General features: G+C 32.2%; 1 protein-coding gene across 1 annotated transcript in view; it reads left to right on the top strand.

Moving 5' to 3' along the window:
• Positions 1-187: 187 nt before the first annotated feature.
• The window catches only part of LRRIQ1 (leucine rich repeats and IQ motif containing 1), a gene marked incomplete at its 3' end in the record, with an annotated part of 181,737 nt that continues 163,160 nt past the window's right edge, over positions 188-18,764 (top strand). Inside the window, exons 1-9 of the mRNA XM_081060280.1 lie at positions 188-332; positions 1,449-1,560; positions 3,513-3,604; positions 4,805-4,922; positions 5,481-5,704; positions 9,081-9,155; positions 12,587-14,227; positions 15,790-15,942; positions 17,909-18,059. Of these exons, the coding sequence (XP_080916406.1) occupies positions 192-332; positions 1,449-1,560; positions 3,513-3,604; positions 4,805-4,922; positions 5,481-5,704; positions 9,081-9,155; positions 12,587-14,227; positions 15,790-15,942; positions 17,909-18,059 (2,707 nt within the window). The 5' untranslated portion in view covers positions 188-191. The remainder of the gene's footprint in view (positions 333-1,448; positions 1,561-3,512; positions 3,605-4,804; positions 4,923-5,480; positions 5,705-9,080; positions 9,156-12,586; positions 14,228-15,789; positions 15,943-17,908; positions 18,060-18,764) is intronic.

Genomic DNA, 18,764 nt, shown 5'->3' on the forward strand with positions numbered 1-18,764 from the left:
ATGGAGAGATAAAACAATGTTATTTAATATATTGTACATCCCTAATACGATATGATAAAAGTTTGTTAAACTAAAACACGTTTACAAGAATAGTATTTGATTGGTATGACACATTAAAGAACCCATAAATTTTATTTGCCTATTAGCCTCTTTAACATTCTTTAAATGGTTCTGTTTTACTATGAAGGACGATGGAAGACAACGACTCTGATGAGGCAAAGCTCAACCAAGAAATAGAAGCAGAGTTGGATAAAATCAGCATTACTTCCTTGGAAAAAGATGATATTGATAGTGATTCAAAATCAGAAACCCAGAGTGATGATAGTGATAAAGTAAGTATTAAGTGTTGGACTTTTAAGCCTTTTAGCTGCAGTAAGCTTTTCAGGAGTATATTCCTTTCTCAATGTGTTTTATGTATTTATTTTGTTTTTAACCTTAGCATCATCTTTAAGCAATATATATTGATAGCTATTTAAATATAAAAAAAATATGTTGAAAATAGAAATCACCATGTGTATATATGTGCATTTTTGGGTAAAATTAGGGTTATACTATATTATATATATGTTTGCATATATATTTGTATCCTGCTATTTTATTTACTCATGGACATTCTAATTTGATCATATATAGGTGAAAAGCAAAATTTATATGAAATCTTTAAACCTATAGAAAGTTACTGTTTGAGAATCAAACATATTATCTTGTCATATGTGTATTTTCCCCATTTATATGCTTAGAAAATTTATTCATGGATTTATTTTTTTACATTAAAATCCTTAATCCAATGGGAATTTATTTCCAGGTATATTGTGTAATAAAGATCTAATTTGAAATTTTCTCATGTTTCACTTGTTTTGTGATTCACTTCTTCTCAATTGATGTTTCATATCTTTTGTTTATATTTAGTTGTTATATATATATAATCTATGTAAGGTTACCTATTCCTTTCTGTTATTTTGTTATTTTTCACCATTGTAATTTTACATTTTTAAATATCCAATGGGTTAAATTCCTTTAGTTGTTTTGCTGTTTCAAAATCTTCTCAACTAAGTTTTTTCCAAAAATACTCATTTGTAAAGTTTCAAAAAATAATTACACTTTGGGTTTCAATTAGGATTTCAGTAATTTACATATTACTTTGGAAAAAAATAATATTTTTACATAACTGTGTCTTTTTATCTACAGCTAATTTAAGTGAAAAGAAAAATCCTGAGATTCTTCATTTGATTATGAAATCCAAAAGAGTCATGGATAATACATGACACTTGAAAATGAAAAGTAAATTTTGACCAAGTGTATTTATTTGAACTATGCTCTTTGCATGGTGCCTTTATCTCTTTTGCACATTCTGCTCAAATTTTGGGTGTGGAATGCAGGAGGGAATAATTGACACATAGTTTTTTGATAAACAATATTATAGTTTCTTTCATTATTGAAACTTTTAGGATTTAGATGAATTACCGGAGTCAGTTCTTCACTGTATTAACATCATAAAGAATAAGAGTAAAACGGCTGAAGAACTCATTCTTCAGGACTTAGAAGATACTGATGTTTTAAGTAAGTATAGTTTTCATCAGCTTGGCAGATAAGTTTTCTGTAAGTATGAGTAATTTATAATTTAGAAAATTAAACCACTTGAAGTTCTGATCTCTTATGCATATGTATATATGAATATATATGTATATGTATACATATATATGCATACATATATATATATATATATATATATATATACTTAACTCTAATATAATGTCTATAGTATGTTGGACTGTTAAATTTAATTTATTTACTCATTTTTCCATACTACCTTCCTTATGTCTCCAATAAATACTAGCCACCAACATTTGTTTTCACCAATCCTAACTAAAACCAGACATTCTGTTTATATTAAAGAGAAGAAAACTAATTTTGGGACTGTCTTTTTGAAGAAAAATATAATTTATATAAAAAGCCTAATGATCTTTATTTTCTTCAACTGAGCAAATTTACTCCTTGGAATTACTCTAATAATAATAGAGTAATCAAAGATTTAACTAGAATTAATCATGGTTTGGTTTAATGAAAAATGGCAACAACTTAAATGTTCAACAGGACCTTGGTGTGCTCAACAATACACCCATTCGAAAAGGTGGCTTAGACAAATATTTAATGACCTAAGAAATATTCACTGTATGTTAGTAAAATTTGGTAGAAAATTCAATGTTATTTATGCAAGACAATTATTTAATGACATAAGAAATATTCATGATATATTATTAAAATTGTTATAAAAATCAATGTCACTTATGCAAATATTAGCATACATTATAATGTGGGTATTCATAGATCTTCATTCAACAAATATTTCTGTGTGACAGTGTTGTTCAGATCATTCTAGCCACGGAAAATACAGCCCAGAACAAAACAGGCAAAGGTTCTACTCTCCTGTTCTAATGTTCCAGTGTGAGGAGAAAGACAATAAGCAAATAAATAAATATATAATATTTCAAGAGATTATTGCTATGAAGGCAAACAATCAATGTAAAGGGATAGAGTTTGGAGGTTGCTATTTTAGATAAGGTAGTCAGGGAAAGCTCCTCTGAAGAAGTGCTAGTTGAACAATGACTGAGAACGTATCTTAATGAGTAAGAAGATGAACCACAAGGACATCTAGTGAGCTGGTGTTCCAGAAAGAGGGAATTGTAAAGGCTGAGCCCCCTTGAGTGGGCTTAATGTGTTTGAAGAACAGTAAGCCTTCATAATTGTATATTAGAACACCAGGAATCAGATCATACGGGGCTCTTATAAACCATGGTGTGGAACGACAATTCTGTTCTACATATATGAAGGTTTTTGAGTAAGGAGTAACAGTATCTGACTTATATTTTGAGACAATCATTCTGGTGACTGTAGATAAGATGCCTTGAGATAACAAGAGTCTATACAACACTATTTTGATAGTATGGTTAGACATGACAGTGATTTGAGTAGAAATGATGAAATGGTCAAATTCTAGAAACCTTCTAGAAAGGATTTATGCATATTCTAGAAAGGATTTATTGATGGATTGGTATAAAAGGAAGAGAGGAAAGTGGCTCCAAGATTTTGTCCTGAGCATCTGTGTGAATGGATATGTAAACATTATAGATGCTTCAAATTTTGGCAGTGATTTTCTACAGTTAAGTTATAGGGGACTTTAACTTGTTTATATATTTTGAGTTACTTTTATACAATGAAAATGTAAATATATTGGCAATTATATAGCTTAGTTATGAAAAAATCAAAGGACCAATTATAGAAAATTAGTTACATAAAAGGTTATATAACTACAATTGTAGCAGTGGTTTAGAAAATTATGAGAAGATCCCCTGTTTTTTTCTTCTTCACCATTTTTCTGTTGTTTTGAGTTACTGATCAAGAATATACTATAATAGGATTTGAGATTAAAGGATGATGAATGGGTTTCGGATTTTAACATGTTATGCCCTACTCTAGTATTTAAAGTTATGATATTTTTTTTCTTTCTCTAGGCTGTAGTTATGGAGCAACTTCTAATAATCATATGCATTTAAGGATAGAACTATCAACTGGATGTAAAGAAAATCCAGACCAATTAATGAAGGTATATGTTCCGCATTTGACTAGAAGTACTCAATATTACAGTGAGAAATTTTACTTTTCCCTCTTAGGATGATATTTCACTGATTTAAAGTTAACTGAGTTAAAAATTAATTGTATTTAAGAATATCATTTTTGGTTTTATGTTTTCTTGGCATACAATAAAAAACCACTCAAACTGAATCTTTAAAAATATTAGAAACAGTGATTTGAAGTATCAATACTTGTGAATTGAATGTGCTGTAGATAAAACAGAACTGCAGTACATATTTTTTCCTAAAAACTGAGAAAAATAATGAATGTAGTCTATTGTTTATTACCTTGCTAAGGAATGTACTGTGTTCCAGCAGAGACTTTAAATATTCTATAGAAACTTTAAACATAGAACATCTTATGTTACTTTTTTAAAGGTAAAATTAAATATCCCTGAAAAAGTCAGAATTAAGGAGATTTAGCTAGCATTTTTGGTTAACCTCCCCATCTCCCCCAAAATATATTTACAGGAAAACCTCTTCTACAATTCAGCATTCATTTTTAACTCTCATTTTACCTAACTCTATTTTTTTTAATCTAACTTTATTCCTACTTCCTAAGATGTCTAAAATAATATGAAAATTACTTACATGTATGTCTATTAGTCTATTTTTGGTAACACTGAAACTGGAAATATTAGTTTTGAGTTATTATACTGCCATTTCATTGGAATAGAGAACCCATTTCTTTCCAACTAGATTATAGTGGATATCTAATTGTGGACAAGTATTCATCAAAATTACTATTTATGTATAATTCAGATTAAAGTAGACACTAGTTCTGTTTTTTAAATATACTGAATATATTAGCAATTTGTATAGGTGAGCAATAACTACAGATAAGACAGAAGTGTATGAGGAGGAAAACGAATATTAGTAGAAACATTCTGAAATTATTGTCAGTAGTTTAATTGAATGTTGTAGATTAAATTATAGAGTGATTAGAGTTCTGCATATTGTAAAGAGGGTAAAATACAATTGGCTTGCATAGTAAAAGCATTTTTATTCACCATAAAGACAATAATTACTAATGTGCTATAGAATTATATTTGAGAGAGGTTTGAAGTAAATAAAGTTCTGGACATGTGTATATAAATATTTAATATATTGTTAAAATGATAGATTTACTATTTTGGTTTTCTTTAATCATTGGTACTCTTTTAACCCCTTAGATATTATCTGAAATAGAAAAGGAAGAATTTCTGAGAAGTAAAACCCAGTGTGGCAGTCCTGATTCTGTTCCAGAGCCCGGTCCTCATGACTTGCCTGTAGATGAACATGTTTTGCCAGGTGGACTAAACTGCTAAATTATATTTTTAATAAATTTTATCTGATCATAGCCATTTAAGAAAATTTAGAATTTTTTTCTTTTGACAAAGAAAAGCACAATCACAATATTTGAAATTATGCCTTTACTTATTTGATTACATATTCTCATAGTTTTCTTTATACTTCCTAAATAAATTTGATTTAAATATATTTATAATTTTTCCACATATATAACTGACTGCAATAGATATACCCAACCTTCAATTTATTAAGTGGCTCTTACCTACACACAGGCGTGTGTGCGTGCACACACACAATCACACACACACACACACATATTATGTTTTTATATTAAGTTTTATGAAATACCTTAAGACAAGTTATGTGTTTTCTTTATTAACTGCAATGCAATTTCCATGTATATTCAAGACTATATTTTTGTGTATTTTATCACTTTTTTGCTTTAGTGATATGCTGAAATTATTCCTTCATTTCAAAATTACTTTAATGCTTTACACTGGATCACTTTTGACAGGTTTGATCTTAAAAAAATAATAATATTCCTCTTCATGAGTGCAGATGATGGTGAAATAAATTTTGGATACTGTGAAGTGGAGGAAAGATGTAGGCAATCTTTTGAGGCGTGGCAAGACAAACAAAAAGAACTAGAAGACCAAGAGAAAGAAACACTCAAAGCTCAGAGGGATAGAGAAGAAAAGCAATTTCAAGAAGAAGAAGAAAAGAGACATTGCTGGATGAAACAATTTGAAATTGAAAAGAATAAATTAGAGGATATTCGGAAGGTAAGAGTGCTTTGGTAATCTTGTTTTTTGTTTTTCATACATTTTTTTTTTTTGAACCGCAGCTACTTCTGAAGTGTATTGATATTTTGGATTGTAGTGTAGACTGAGCTCTGTTCTACGGCTTTTAATTACCTCGCATAATAGAAGCGATTGACTATAAATTGACAATATTTAATTAATATGAGCTCCTTGGTTAGTTTTTGTTGAAATTCTTTGGAATTTCAGGTACTGCTTTGGATTATGGGAATGCTTAGGTTCTATGAGATTTCAAAAAGCATCCTAGAAAGGCTAACATTTACAGCATAAATTGTTGCTTTTTTATATGCTTCTAATCATAGGAAAAGGTAACAGAATTTTATTGATATGCAATGTGGTCTGATAAATAGCAATTATGTAAGACATATTTGGCTAAAGAGGTTCAAGCATGTAGATGATGCTTTTGTACTTCATCTATCTTCATAACTAAGCTAATTCCTTTGACTAGAAATTTTTTGGTGTGGAGTTTTGTGTTATTTTTATTTTGGTTTTCTGCCTAACATCACCCCAGGAGTTCTACACTCTCAGGTGATGGTAGGGGCATATTGAGAAACTGGTTGATTTTTAGGACCCTACTGGGGGCTATCAGAATCTTCAGAATGTTTACATAGCAGGCAGGACTGACTTCTCTGTCTTAGATCACTTAAGTTGACTTAGATATTACTCAGAAATTGCTAGATTTGAATGTTCCATATATAGAAAGAACATTGGCACATGCTCACCTGGGCACTTCAGGGTATTTTAACCCCCCAAATTGAGTACATTGCATTTCCTAATTATATAGAAAATAAACAGATTAAAAATAATTATAATATTGCAGAACCACTTTGGTTATGGCTTTTTTAGTAGTATACTATTGATCCTTAGCTTTCCTTTGGTTATAGTTACCTTCCCACACACTAAATTAATGTGGCCATTTCCATCATAAAATCATGATTTTCAAAAAAATGACAGTAGGTTTAATAAATTCCTTAATGCATGCTTTCTTATGCCTTGGGGCTTAAAAGCGTTCCAGAAGGGCCATTCCATAATTTTATAATGATGTTCTAAATATGTGACTTACTTCCTTTTAGCGTTTTTTTTTCCTGTGTCTTTTGTTAGCCTCCTCGTCTTACTCCCCCAAACTGCTATTGTAAATCTCATTCCATAAAAGTCTCACCTCATTATTAGCATATGATCACACAACATTTTTGCATCAATGGACTTCCTCTCCTTTCTAACCCCATATGTAGTTAGCATCAACCTCTATATTCACCCTTTTTTTTTTGCCTTTGCTTCTATCTCAGTAACAAAGATTTTTTTCCTTCTACCAAAGGTTAGCTTTTCCTCCTCTGTTCTATATTCTTTCATTTTCCAATTTACCCCTGGTTTTTCCTATATGCGCAACACCTCATCAACTTCCTCCTTTCTTATTGTTTATAAGCATATTAATTTTCTCCCATCATACAAACGAAACAAAGGAAAAACCATGCGATCACCTTTGCCCATATATCTCACTTTAGCAAGCTCTTTAGCTTTACTCATCATAGTCAGGCTTCTTAAAAGAGTAGTTATTTTTACTATATCCATTTCCTTGCCCCTCATTATTTTAATCCTGCTAGGTGTTTACCAACATCCCACTGAGTGAAACCGCTTGTGATAAAAATAACCAACGACTTCTGGGTTTATCCTCACAGGTTTCTTTTCCAGTTCTTGTTGTGGCCTCTGTAGCAATTTATACCAGTAAAACATTGTTGACCATTTCTCTTTCTCTTGGCTTCTCTGGGACCATACTGACTTGATTGTCTTTCTTACATGTTTGGAAGTTCCTCCTTTTTAAGCTTCTTTTCTCTCTCTCCTTGAATATAGTACCCAAGACTTTCCTTCTTTGTCCTTCCTTTTTCTTATTCCATATACTTTGTCTCTTAATAATCTCATCCTCAGCCTTGGTTGCTCAGAACCAAGTCTATATTTATAACAACAACAAAGAACTGAACTACATAACTCTCCTACAGGTACGTCACAGTCGGAACTTAATGTACCTAAAACTGAGTGCATTGTCTTTCTTTCTGAATCATGCTCCTCCTCTGGTATTCGTTAATTTGATAAGCCATACTACCAGCATAGCCCAAGCTGGAAAAGTGAGGACTGTTTTTGACCTTCTTTCTCTCCTATTACCCTCTTCCTTTTAAGAGTTTTATTATCCATCTTTCCATCCATATAGGTACTGCTCCTTCATACTTTAGGATATCCTAAAGTCTTGCTTGGAATGTTTACTGTACTCTCTAATTGTTCACCCTACTTTTAATCATCCACAAATTCACCCACCATAGTGCTATCTGAAGGATATTTATTAAAAAACAAAAACAAAAAATGCACATTATTTTCCTTCATAAATCCTATCAAAAGTTCCCAGAGCTCATATATGGTAATGTCCAAGGAAGTTTTCCCACGTCCTTCATATGCAGTCATATAACAATCTGTGGCAATTTCATGTTTACGTTGTCTTTGTGTCTGTTCTGGCTCCTGCCACCCTCTCTACAGAAGGCCCTTACTGATTCTCACGTGGGCTTCTCTAGTACCTACCTTAGTGATCTTCTTAGTGTCCTTGGCTTTTTGTCTCTAACTCTAGCTAATGTAACATTATGATTTCCCTGAAAGCACGGCTGTAATTTTCCTAGTTCAAAACCATTTAATAAATATCACTGTAAACTATTGAAAGCCCAGTCATTTCAAATACAATCTTCTGCATGAAACCTTTATGATCTTCCAATGATAAGACCTATTTCTACTGTGATCCTTTATAGTCTTCTTTTACAATAAGCTTATATTGCTAAATTTGGGGTAATGTGTGAACTTGTGATAAGTGAAATCTTAAAGGGATTATATTTTACTGTTTAGTTTATTCTTCAGATCCCTAACAAAATATGTTTTAATAAAAAGTTATTCAAAGAAAATCATTACCCACTGAACTAGTTTATTATATAAATTAAATGGGATGGTGTAGAGAGAAAAATATTGTAATGCAAAGCCCATTTTACAACCATTATTATTTATAATTTTTACATTGCCCAATAGTATTTCTAGCCAATGTTCTTTATGATGTGAATAAACATATCCAAATAAGTAAAACAACTTTCCCAGGTTCCAAACATCTTTATCTATTCAAAATGAGAACTCTAGCTATCATTTATATGACACTTTAGATTGAGATTAAAGATGTTATCACAGTACTAATAACTGAAAATCAATGGGTGAGTTATTTTAATCCTTATTTACAAATATATGTAGTGAGAATTACATATAATGAACATAATGTTCTTTGATATGTGAATATATTTTAATATTGTCATCTGTTCAGCAAGAACAGGAGAAGATGAATGATGAACTCCATAAAGAAGAGAAAATGTGGAAAGAGAAATTTAAACAGCATGAGGTATCTATTAGTTGTTTTTACTCAGTGCAATAATCGTTTTTCCTTTAAAATAAATGACTATGCTTGAAATAGACATTTTAAAATAATATTGCCTAACTGGTATAAGATTTAATTTACTAAAGCTTTAAACATTCATTAATCATTAGAAACTCTCCTTGAAATGGAATGTCTTGAAAATTAATATAAACTGGTTAGTGAGTGAGCATGTTTATATAAAATTATAATTCTAAAATTTCTTTTGAGGTTGGAGGAAACATGCAATTATGAACATATCATTATGATTGAAAATTACTGCATTTCTTGAACACAATTCATTGAATGTGCTAAATAACCCCATTAAATGTAAGATGATTCCGATAACACATTTATTAAAATGTAACATTATCCCAGTTTCCATATAAAATTATTTTAAGTAATTGCAAGTCTAAAGTAGATAAAATTTCCCATACTCCTGCTGTTCACCTTTCTTTGCATTTCCTTCAAGTCTTCCCTTTATTTATATAAACATACCACAGAAAAGGTAGGTTTTTACTGGCTTTTTTAAAATCATTTTTAAACAGCTTTATTAAGATTACATACAACAAGCTACATTATACTATATACAATAAACTACACATATTTAAAGTGTACAATTTGATTAATTTTAACATGTATAAATCATTCAAGCCATAACCACAAACAAAATACTGAACAATGACACCCCTATCTGTTTTCTTGCACCTTTTCATAATCTCTCTTTCCTACCCTCTTCAGAAACCCCTTTTCCCTCCCTAGGCAACCACTGATCTGTTTTCTGTCATTATAGATTAGTTTCTGTTTTCTAGAATTTTACAAAAATGGAATATATACAGTTCTCTTTTTTTATTATTAGTTTCAGGTGCACAAGACAAGGTAATACTTAGAGGTTCATCATTTATATCCCTCACACTGTGGACCCCCCTCCCCCCATCCCCCATCCACTATCCCTCCGAACATCGCACCGAGCCATCACATTATATATATAAAATTATAGTTGGCATTCATTAATGTTCAGCTTCAGGTGTACAGTACATTGATCAAGCATCTACATCTTCCCTGAGGTGGTCTCCCAAAAGGGACACGTGTCCATCAGATACCCTACTCCTTTCATTGAGCATACTTTTTTTATATCGATCTATGTTCTTGCATATTTAAATTGTTTTTCCTGAGTAGTATTCCATCATATGAATATACCTTAATTTGTTGATCTTGTCACCTATTGATGGATATTTGGGTTGTTTTCAGTTTATGGCTATTACAAATGAAGCTTCTGTAGACATTCAATGTATGTATTTTTGTGTAGATAGATACTTTCACATCTCTTGGCTAAAAGCCTGGAAATGGATCATTGGATGGAATCATTGGTGAACATTTACCATTTAAAAACATTTTTTAAAAATTTTCATTAAAATATAGCTAACATACAATATTATGTTAGTTTCAGGTGTACACTATAGTTATTCAACATTTATATACCTAAAGAAGTGATCAGCATAAGTCCAGCATCAATCTGACACCATACTGCACTATCACAATATTGTTGACTATGTTCCCCATGCTGTACCTTACATCCCCATGACTTTTTTGTTTTATACCTGGAAATATGAACCCCTATTCTCCTTCATCTTTTCCCCGTTTTAAAATTTTCAATTATAGTTGACATTCAATATTATTTTATATTAACTTCAGGTGTATAGCATAGTGGTTAGACATTTATATATTTTAAGATGTGATGCCCCTGACTAATCTAGTACTCACTTGGCACTCTACTTAATTAATACCATATTATCGACTATATTCCCTATACTTTATTTTACATCCCCATGACAATTTTGTAACTACTAATTTGTACTTCCTAATCCTTTCTCCTTTTTCACCCACTGTCAACCCCCCTCCTATCTGACAACCATCAAAGTATTCTCTGTATTTATGGATTTGCTTCTGTTTTGTTTGTTTATTTTGTTCTTCAAATCCCACAAATAAGTGAAATCACATTGCATCTGTCTTTTTCTGTCTGACATACTCCACTCATCAGAGGTTCATCCATGTCCCCATAGATGGCAAGAACCCATTCCCTTCCATGGCAAAGCAATATTGCATCGTGTATACGTACCACCTCTTCTGTATCCATTTATTCATTGAGGGACACCCAGCCTGCCTCCACATTTGACCGTTGTAAACAATGCTGCAATGAACATATGGATGTACACGCCCCTCGAAAGAGTATTTTGGGTTTCTTCAGATAAATACACAGAAGTGGGATTACTGGGACCTTCTTTGTCTTTTGTTGTAGCCGTTATTTTAAAGTCCATTTTACCTGGTATGATTATCACTGCTCCAGCTTTTGTTTGTTTCTTTGCTTCCATTTTCATGACATATCTTTTTCCTATCTCTTTACTTTGAATCTATGTTTGTCTTTCGGTCTGAAGTGAGTCTTTTTCAGGTAGCACATATAAGGGTCTTGTTTTCTTATTCATTTAGCCACCCTATGTCTTCTGATTGGAGCATTTAATCCATTTATGTTTAAAGTAATTCTGAAGAGATAATAGTTGAAATGGTTTCGAATTATTAAAAAATCAGAACATTCAAAGATGATTAATGATCCCCAAGTAGAATCAATACAAAGAAAATCACAACTAGAAATTTAATAGTATAACTATTAAAATTAAAGACAAGGAAGGAAAAGTCATAAAAGCAGTCAGTGGGGAAAAAAAGACACATTACATAAAAAGTATTTCCATTGCCTCACATCGTTTGTGTGAGTTTTCCTCAAATGTTTGCTGAATTTTGTTGATATGTTTATTTGTGTTTTAGGAGTCTTGTGACAATGATATTTTCTCACCAAACTCCAAACTATCTCATTTAATTCACTATGTGCTTATCAGTTCTGTTAATAGTTGAGAAAGGATAAGGTGTGTGACTGAGCTAGTTTATCTTCACACAGCTTATATGTATGTTTTACCTCACCTTCCTGGTGTAAGTCTCATACGAAAAACTTCCCTGCGTCTGCAGTCTCTGTGCTAGCTCTAGGAGTCTCCTTTATGAGAACCCTCATCTCAGAAAGTTGAAGTCCTTTTTTTCCACACAAATTTTGGTTTATGTTTCTCTTGCTTTTTGTTCTGTGTTATTCTGATTTCGTACGCTTTCTATCCTGAAGGAATGCCTCAATTTATTCTGCCTGGCTTAGTATAGGCATAATATTTGGAGTATCAACTGACGTAATAGAAGCTCCTAAATATTAAAAGAAAAACTTAATATCCTTTAACATAAATAACTTTAATTTTTCTAAGTGAATTTTATAGTAATTTCATTATGATTTCAGTTTTAGTTTTGTTTTCAATTTGTATTTTAGATTATATTTTAATAACATCACACATTTAGTTTATGCTCACTACTATTCATCTTTATTTTAGGAGTTTATTAGAAACTTGCACTTACAAATGGAAGAAGAAAGAACACAATTTAAAGAACTACAGGAAAAAGAAAAAATACGTTTGTTAAAACTGCAACATAATGCAGCTGTAAAAATTCAAGCTAAATATAGAGCATTTGTGGCCTACCAAAAATATGGCCCAATCATAAAAGAACAAATAGAAAATAAGAAAAGGAAAGCACTAGAGTGGAAAGAAAAGGAAGCAAAAATACGACAGATGGAAGAAGAAAAACGAAAAAAATTAGAAGAGGAACAAAGAATAAAAGAAGAGATAGAAAAGCAGAAGCAAGAGGAAAGAAAAAGGAGAGAGGAAGAATATGAAGAAAAAAAGAACATCTTGAGACAAGAAAAAGAGCAACTACTAAACAAAGAAAAAATAAGATTAAAGGAAGAGAAAAGACAACAGCTAATGATAAGTAGAGCATTAAAAAATGGAGAACGTAATGCTAAACATTTAACTGTCAAAGGTACATCAGAGAATCAGGATGATATAGTCAAAAAGCTAGGGGATGAAAAGTCAAAGAAGTGGGAAGATATTCCCTTTTGGTCAGTTGAAGAATCAAATAAGAGAGAAAATATAGATAGACAGCTTGTATTCAAAGAATCAATACCAGTGCAATTAAAAGAATCTATATCAAGCCAAGCAAATTTGGCAGAATTTAAAATAGAAGAAAAAAATGAAAAGCTAGCAAAACAACAATGTTCAGAAAAATTTGTCAAGCAAGAAAGAAAATATGAAAATATAGACAAAAAATCTGAATTGGAACTTCCAGATCTGAAAGATAATGTGAAAGAACAGTTTCCGCTGCAAAAATTAAAGTCTCCAATACAAAAAGAAGAAACCTTGAAGCCTACCATAAATAATAATATGAAACAAGAAACCAAAATGATATTAGGACATAATCAAGAAATTAATGAGGTGAAAAACAATGAAACACAGAAAATAATCAAAGATAATCAACAGGGTAAGATACAAAAAGTAGAAAAAGAAGAGATATTAGAACAGAATGGAACATTATATGAAGAAAATAACAGTTCAGTGATTTCAATGAAAGAAAAACGAATTTCAATGAAACTAATATTACAAAATTCTGAAAATATAGGGGGAAATGTAATACCACAAGAAAAAGCAACTGATGTAAAATCTAAAGAAACTGAGGAGAACCCCAAAAGCAATGCTCTGAATAGTGACGTGATTTTTAATACTAGTGATGCTATGATAAATGTAGAATGCAAAATAACCAAACAAAATTTTATTTTAGGTAGACATACTCCTTGTAAAGACGTGGATGGCTATAACACAAAAAACTCCTTGATTTTTAAAGAAGTAAACTCTCTGAAGTCTCCGATTAAAGGAAGTGCAAAAGAATGTCATGAAAATGGAGCTGAATGTGAAAGTATGGTGACCTGCTCTGTACCAGAGCCAACACTTCTATCTTGTATTGAAGAAAAGAGACAAGCTTGGATAAAATCATTTAAACCCTGGTTTGAAATTTTAAAGCAAAATCAACAAAAAAAGATTGTTAAGAGAAAGAGACTTGTAAAATGCCCAGCTGACATTATGCCCCCTTTGAATACACTAAAAATTCTTCAGTGTGGCCCTTGGAATACTTTACAACAGGTATTTTGTAATTTTATAATACTTTTTCACATTTAATTGGAATTGGTTCTCTAAAATGTAACCTTTTAAATCTTAGTAGAAGGCATATTTTATTTTCAAGAATTCTGTCTCAATCAGTGAAGTTGTTAGTGTAATGTTTTCCCATTTGAGAGGGGATGTATTTAAAAATCTCAATTTAAATTATTAAGGGCATCTTCTCCCTCAGTGAAGCACTGTAAAAAACTTTGATTTGTACCTTGAAGCCTGTGTTAAGGGCCTTATAGCCATTATCAAGTTTCTAAAAGTGAATACATCTGGGAATGTAGGGTCCAACTAGATAGAATAGGAAATTCCTAACTGATACTCAGTTTACTTCGGTCTTGCGCCACACCGCCACCTAGTGGCACCTTTCGAAATGAAGTTGATTTCCCTGTACTTAACACATGCGGTGAAAGAATGGCTTATGAGGATAGAAGACTAGAATTTCATTTTTTTTTTTTAATTAATTTTATTGGGGTGACAATTGTTAGTAAATTTACATAGATTTCAGGTGTACAATTCTGTATTACATCGTCTATAAATCCCATTGTGTGTTCACCACCCAGAGTCAGTTCTCCTTCCGTCACCATATATTTGATCCCCTTTACCCTCATCACCCACCCCCCACCCCCTTACCCTCTGGTAATCACTAAATTATTGTCTGTGTCTATGAGTTTTTGTTTCTTATTTGTTTGTCTTGTTCTTTTTGGTTTATATACCACATATCAGTGAAATCATAGGGTTCTCTGCTTTTTCTGTCTGACTTGTTTCACTTAGCATTATTCTCTCGAGATCCATCCATGTTGTCACAAATGTTCCTATATCATCTTTCCTTAACGCCGAATAGTATTCCATTGTGTATATGTACCACAACTTCTTTATCCATTCATCTATCGAAGGACATTTTGGTTGTTTCCATGTCTTGGCCACCGTAAACAAAGCTGCAATGAACATTGGCGTACACGTGTCTCTATAGAGAAATGCTTTTATATTTTTGGGGTAGATACCCAGGAGAGCGATTGCTGGGTCATATGGTAATTCTATTCGTAATTTCTTGAGGAACCTCCACACTGCCTTCCATAGCGGCTGCACCAAAGACTAGAATTTCTATAAAAACATGATTATTTAGTGATGTGCTATGTAAACATGGTGGTTATGTGCCTGAAATTTAATATAGTTGTCACCAAATAGTACTAATTTGTTTATGGATATAGTGCAATTCTGAAAATCATGCCAAGGATGTGAAAAACAAGGAAAGTAAATTTGGTGAAAAATTGGCTTGAGCTAATAAATTATTGTTATTACTTTTATGAATATTCCTTTTGAACGTGAATTGGTAGTGGATTATTGCATTGTTTTGCCTTTCTATATGATGAACAAGAGTCCAGATAGCTGAAATGAAATTGAATTCTTAATAAATGTGGGTTTCAATATATATCATTATTTTTAGATGATTTTTTTAAAACAATGTTGCAAGGCTAATATAGTTTATATTCATTATTGTTAACTAATATTGTGCATGCCAATTTTCCTGATTTCTCTAGGTTACAACAGTTACATTTCAAGATTTGCCAGGTTGTAGTCTTTCCATACTGGCAGAGTGTACAAATCTTCAGTTTCTGTCTCTTCAACGCTGTGGATTAACTTCTTTGCATAGCCTGAGTAACTGCAAAAAACTGAAATATGTTGATGTACAGGTATGCCCTCTGTTCTCATATTTATTTTTCTTATAATAAAATATAAAGTGGATTCACATTTACATTTCAGAAAAGAATATTTTAAAGAAACATTTACTAAAATAACATGTACACTATGATCAAGGCCAAAAATTTGTGAGAACTATAGAGGTAAGATGATTCGGTGGTATGTCCTGGAAATTAGTTATTTCTTCTTGTAGATGATTGCTTTTGTTACTTTTTGCTGGATAACAAATTACCACATTTCTTAGTAAATTACAACAATAGATATTTTATTTTGAGGCCAGGCTTGTCCGAACATTTCTTCTATTTCATATTGTGTTGACTGGATTCCTTATATAATTTGCATCTGGGGCTGGAATGTCTAAAATGCCTTCTCTTATGTGATTGGTACCTTGAGAGGTTGGGATTTCAATCTCTTTCTCTCTTCCCCCCACCCTACACCCCCCCCTTACACACCCACACACCCTCTTAGACTTCTTTACAGGATATCGGAATCCAAAATGGCAAGCTCCAATATACAAGTGCTTATCAAGCACCTACTGCCATCATGTTAGCTAACGTTCTGTTGGCCAAGCCCTGAGTTCATGTGTCAGGGAACTGTGTGGATGTATAAATATTGGGTTGTTAGGTTTATTGGGGGCTTTCAAGGTAACAGTCTACCACAGTCTACCCTCTGGCTCCTAATGAGTCACATTTTTCCCACATGCAAAATACTCTCATGTCCCAAAGACCCCAAAGTCTCATCAACTTATGGCCTCAGATTCAGACGTGAAGTACAGTCTTCTCATCTACATCAGATCCAAGTGGAGGTGATCTACCCTGATAGTTCTCTCAACTCAGACCTGTGGGTAGTAAAATAAGAAGTTACCATCCCTCTCCACACTGCCACACACAAACACCCACATACAATGGTGAGACGAGGCTTCATTAATTACAGCAGTCAATGCCACTCAAAATGGGAGAAAACAACAAACCCATAGCAGTCCCTGGTCCATAGCTGAGCACATATCATCAATTCCTTAATAAGGACTCTCTTTGGCTCCATGGTAATAGTTCTCTGTGACTCTTGATTCTGTCCACTGGGCTTTTGACTCCATCCTCAAGACATACTTCCTTTACCTAAAAGTGTCCCGTTTTGCAGCTAGGACTTTCTCTCAGCCCCCCCCCCCTTTTTTTTTAAATTTATTTATTTTTTGCATAGAAGGGTGGTGGGGTAGGGGGTGGAGGAGTCCCTACAGGGTTCTTTTCATTTTTAATTATATTCTTTTCAGTTCAAACTGGTGGTACTGCCAACAATATATTTTTTTTAAAAACTTTGTGGGTTTCCTATGCTTCATATTAAGTTCACTCCATTAGACAAAGGCTATACTCATAAATATTTTTGAGAGAGATGCAGTGGACTAAACCGTTACGTTTCTGAAAAGCCCATTGATCTTTCTGAGGTTTTCAAAAACAGAATTGCTGTTGCGTCCTTGACACATGATCTGGACACGGAGACCAATATTATACATTGGAGAGATGTGGGTATGTAGTGCAATTATAAACATATACATGAGATATATATTTAACTCATGATGTTAGCGTTTCTTTGGAACGGAAGTGATGAGGAAGAGAAATGGGAGATTTCAAGGTTTTCAGTGTTTGCTTTCTTTAAAATTATAGTTCTGTAAGAACTATGACCCAATGTTCACTCTTGTTGATTTAGATTGAAATATGTTGTTATATAATCCTCTGTATTTTGTATATTTTAAAAGACTGTTAGTAATTACAAAATCAGTTAATTACTTATTAGGTTACTTAATATTTTTATCTAGATAGTATAACATTCTGCACAGCTTTTTTAAAAGTTAGAGATTCAGGTATTCATTTGGGGATCGTATCATCCTTCCTTTTATTGCCAGCTTTAAATGTTTCATTAATAAGCCCTTGGAATAAAACTAATTACATTTATTCTTTGTTTTAGGAAAATAATATTGAGACTATCAACTGTGAAAATTTGGAAAATCTCTGTGTTGTTCTTCTTAATAAAAATCAACTGACTTCTTTTCATGGTTTCGATGGCTGCACTAATATCCAGAATCTTGAACTTTCACATAATAAAATCACTCGAATTGGTGAGAACAATGGAATTTGAATGTATAGACATTTATTTCTCGTGATCATATTTTGTTTCACTTATTTCATTTTAAGAATAGGCCACCATCACAATTTTTTTTTAAAAAAAAATTTATTCAGGCCATACTTTTAAAATCTTTATTGTAATTTATCCAAGGAAATAGAATTATTTTTAATGTGTATAAAAGGAATATGTCCCCACCACTGGCAAATGCATAGTTGTTAGAAGCTCTTCTATTACATATTCACCTCCCGTTTACTTTTCTTATAACCAGTAGTGATCTGAGCTCCACTGGAGAACATAATGCCCCAGTTTAGTGCCATCATATTTTTATGGATCCAACGCTTTCTACACTTGTCAGCAACTGTCATAACTGTTCCGTGGTAAACCCTTTCATCACTACTCTCCTTGCCTACATACATCACTTGCACTAACCTTTCCTTCTTTAGATGAGGCTACTAATACTGCCTAAAAGAAATAATTCATCAGTTTGAATCTTTCTAATCTTCCCTATCCCCCCATTTGTATATCTGAATACCGAATATCTATATCTGTTTTACCCTCCTACTTTATAATCCATATAATCCAGCAATGAAACTGTCTTTCCTTGTTTAAGGCCAGTCCTTCTATTTCTATAAATACTGTACATATCAGTCTCCTCTGGTACCTTACTCTGTCATTTATCACCTGTCTTATGTCAAAT

This window comes from Rhinolophus hipposideros (genome assembly GCF_964194185.1).
Source record: "Rhinolophus hipposideros genome assembly, chromosome: 9".
Classification (NCBI taxonomy): Eukaryota; Metazoa; Chordata; class Mammalia; order Chiroptera; family Rhinolophidae; genus Rhinolophus; species Rhinolophus hipposideros.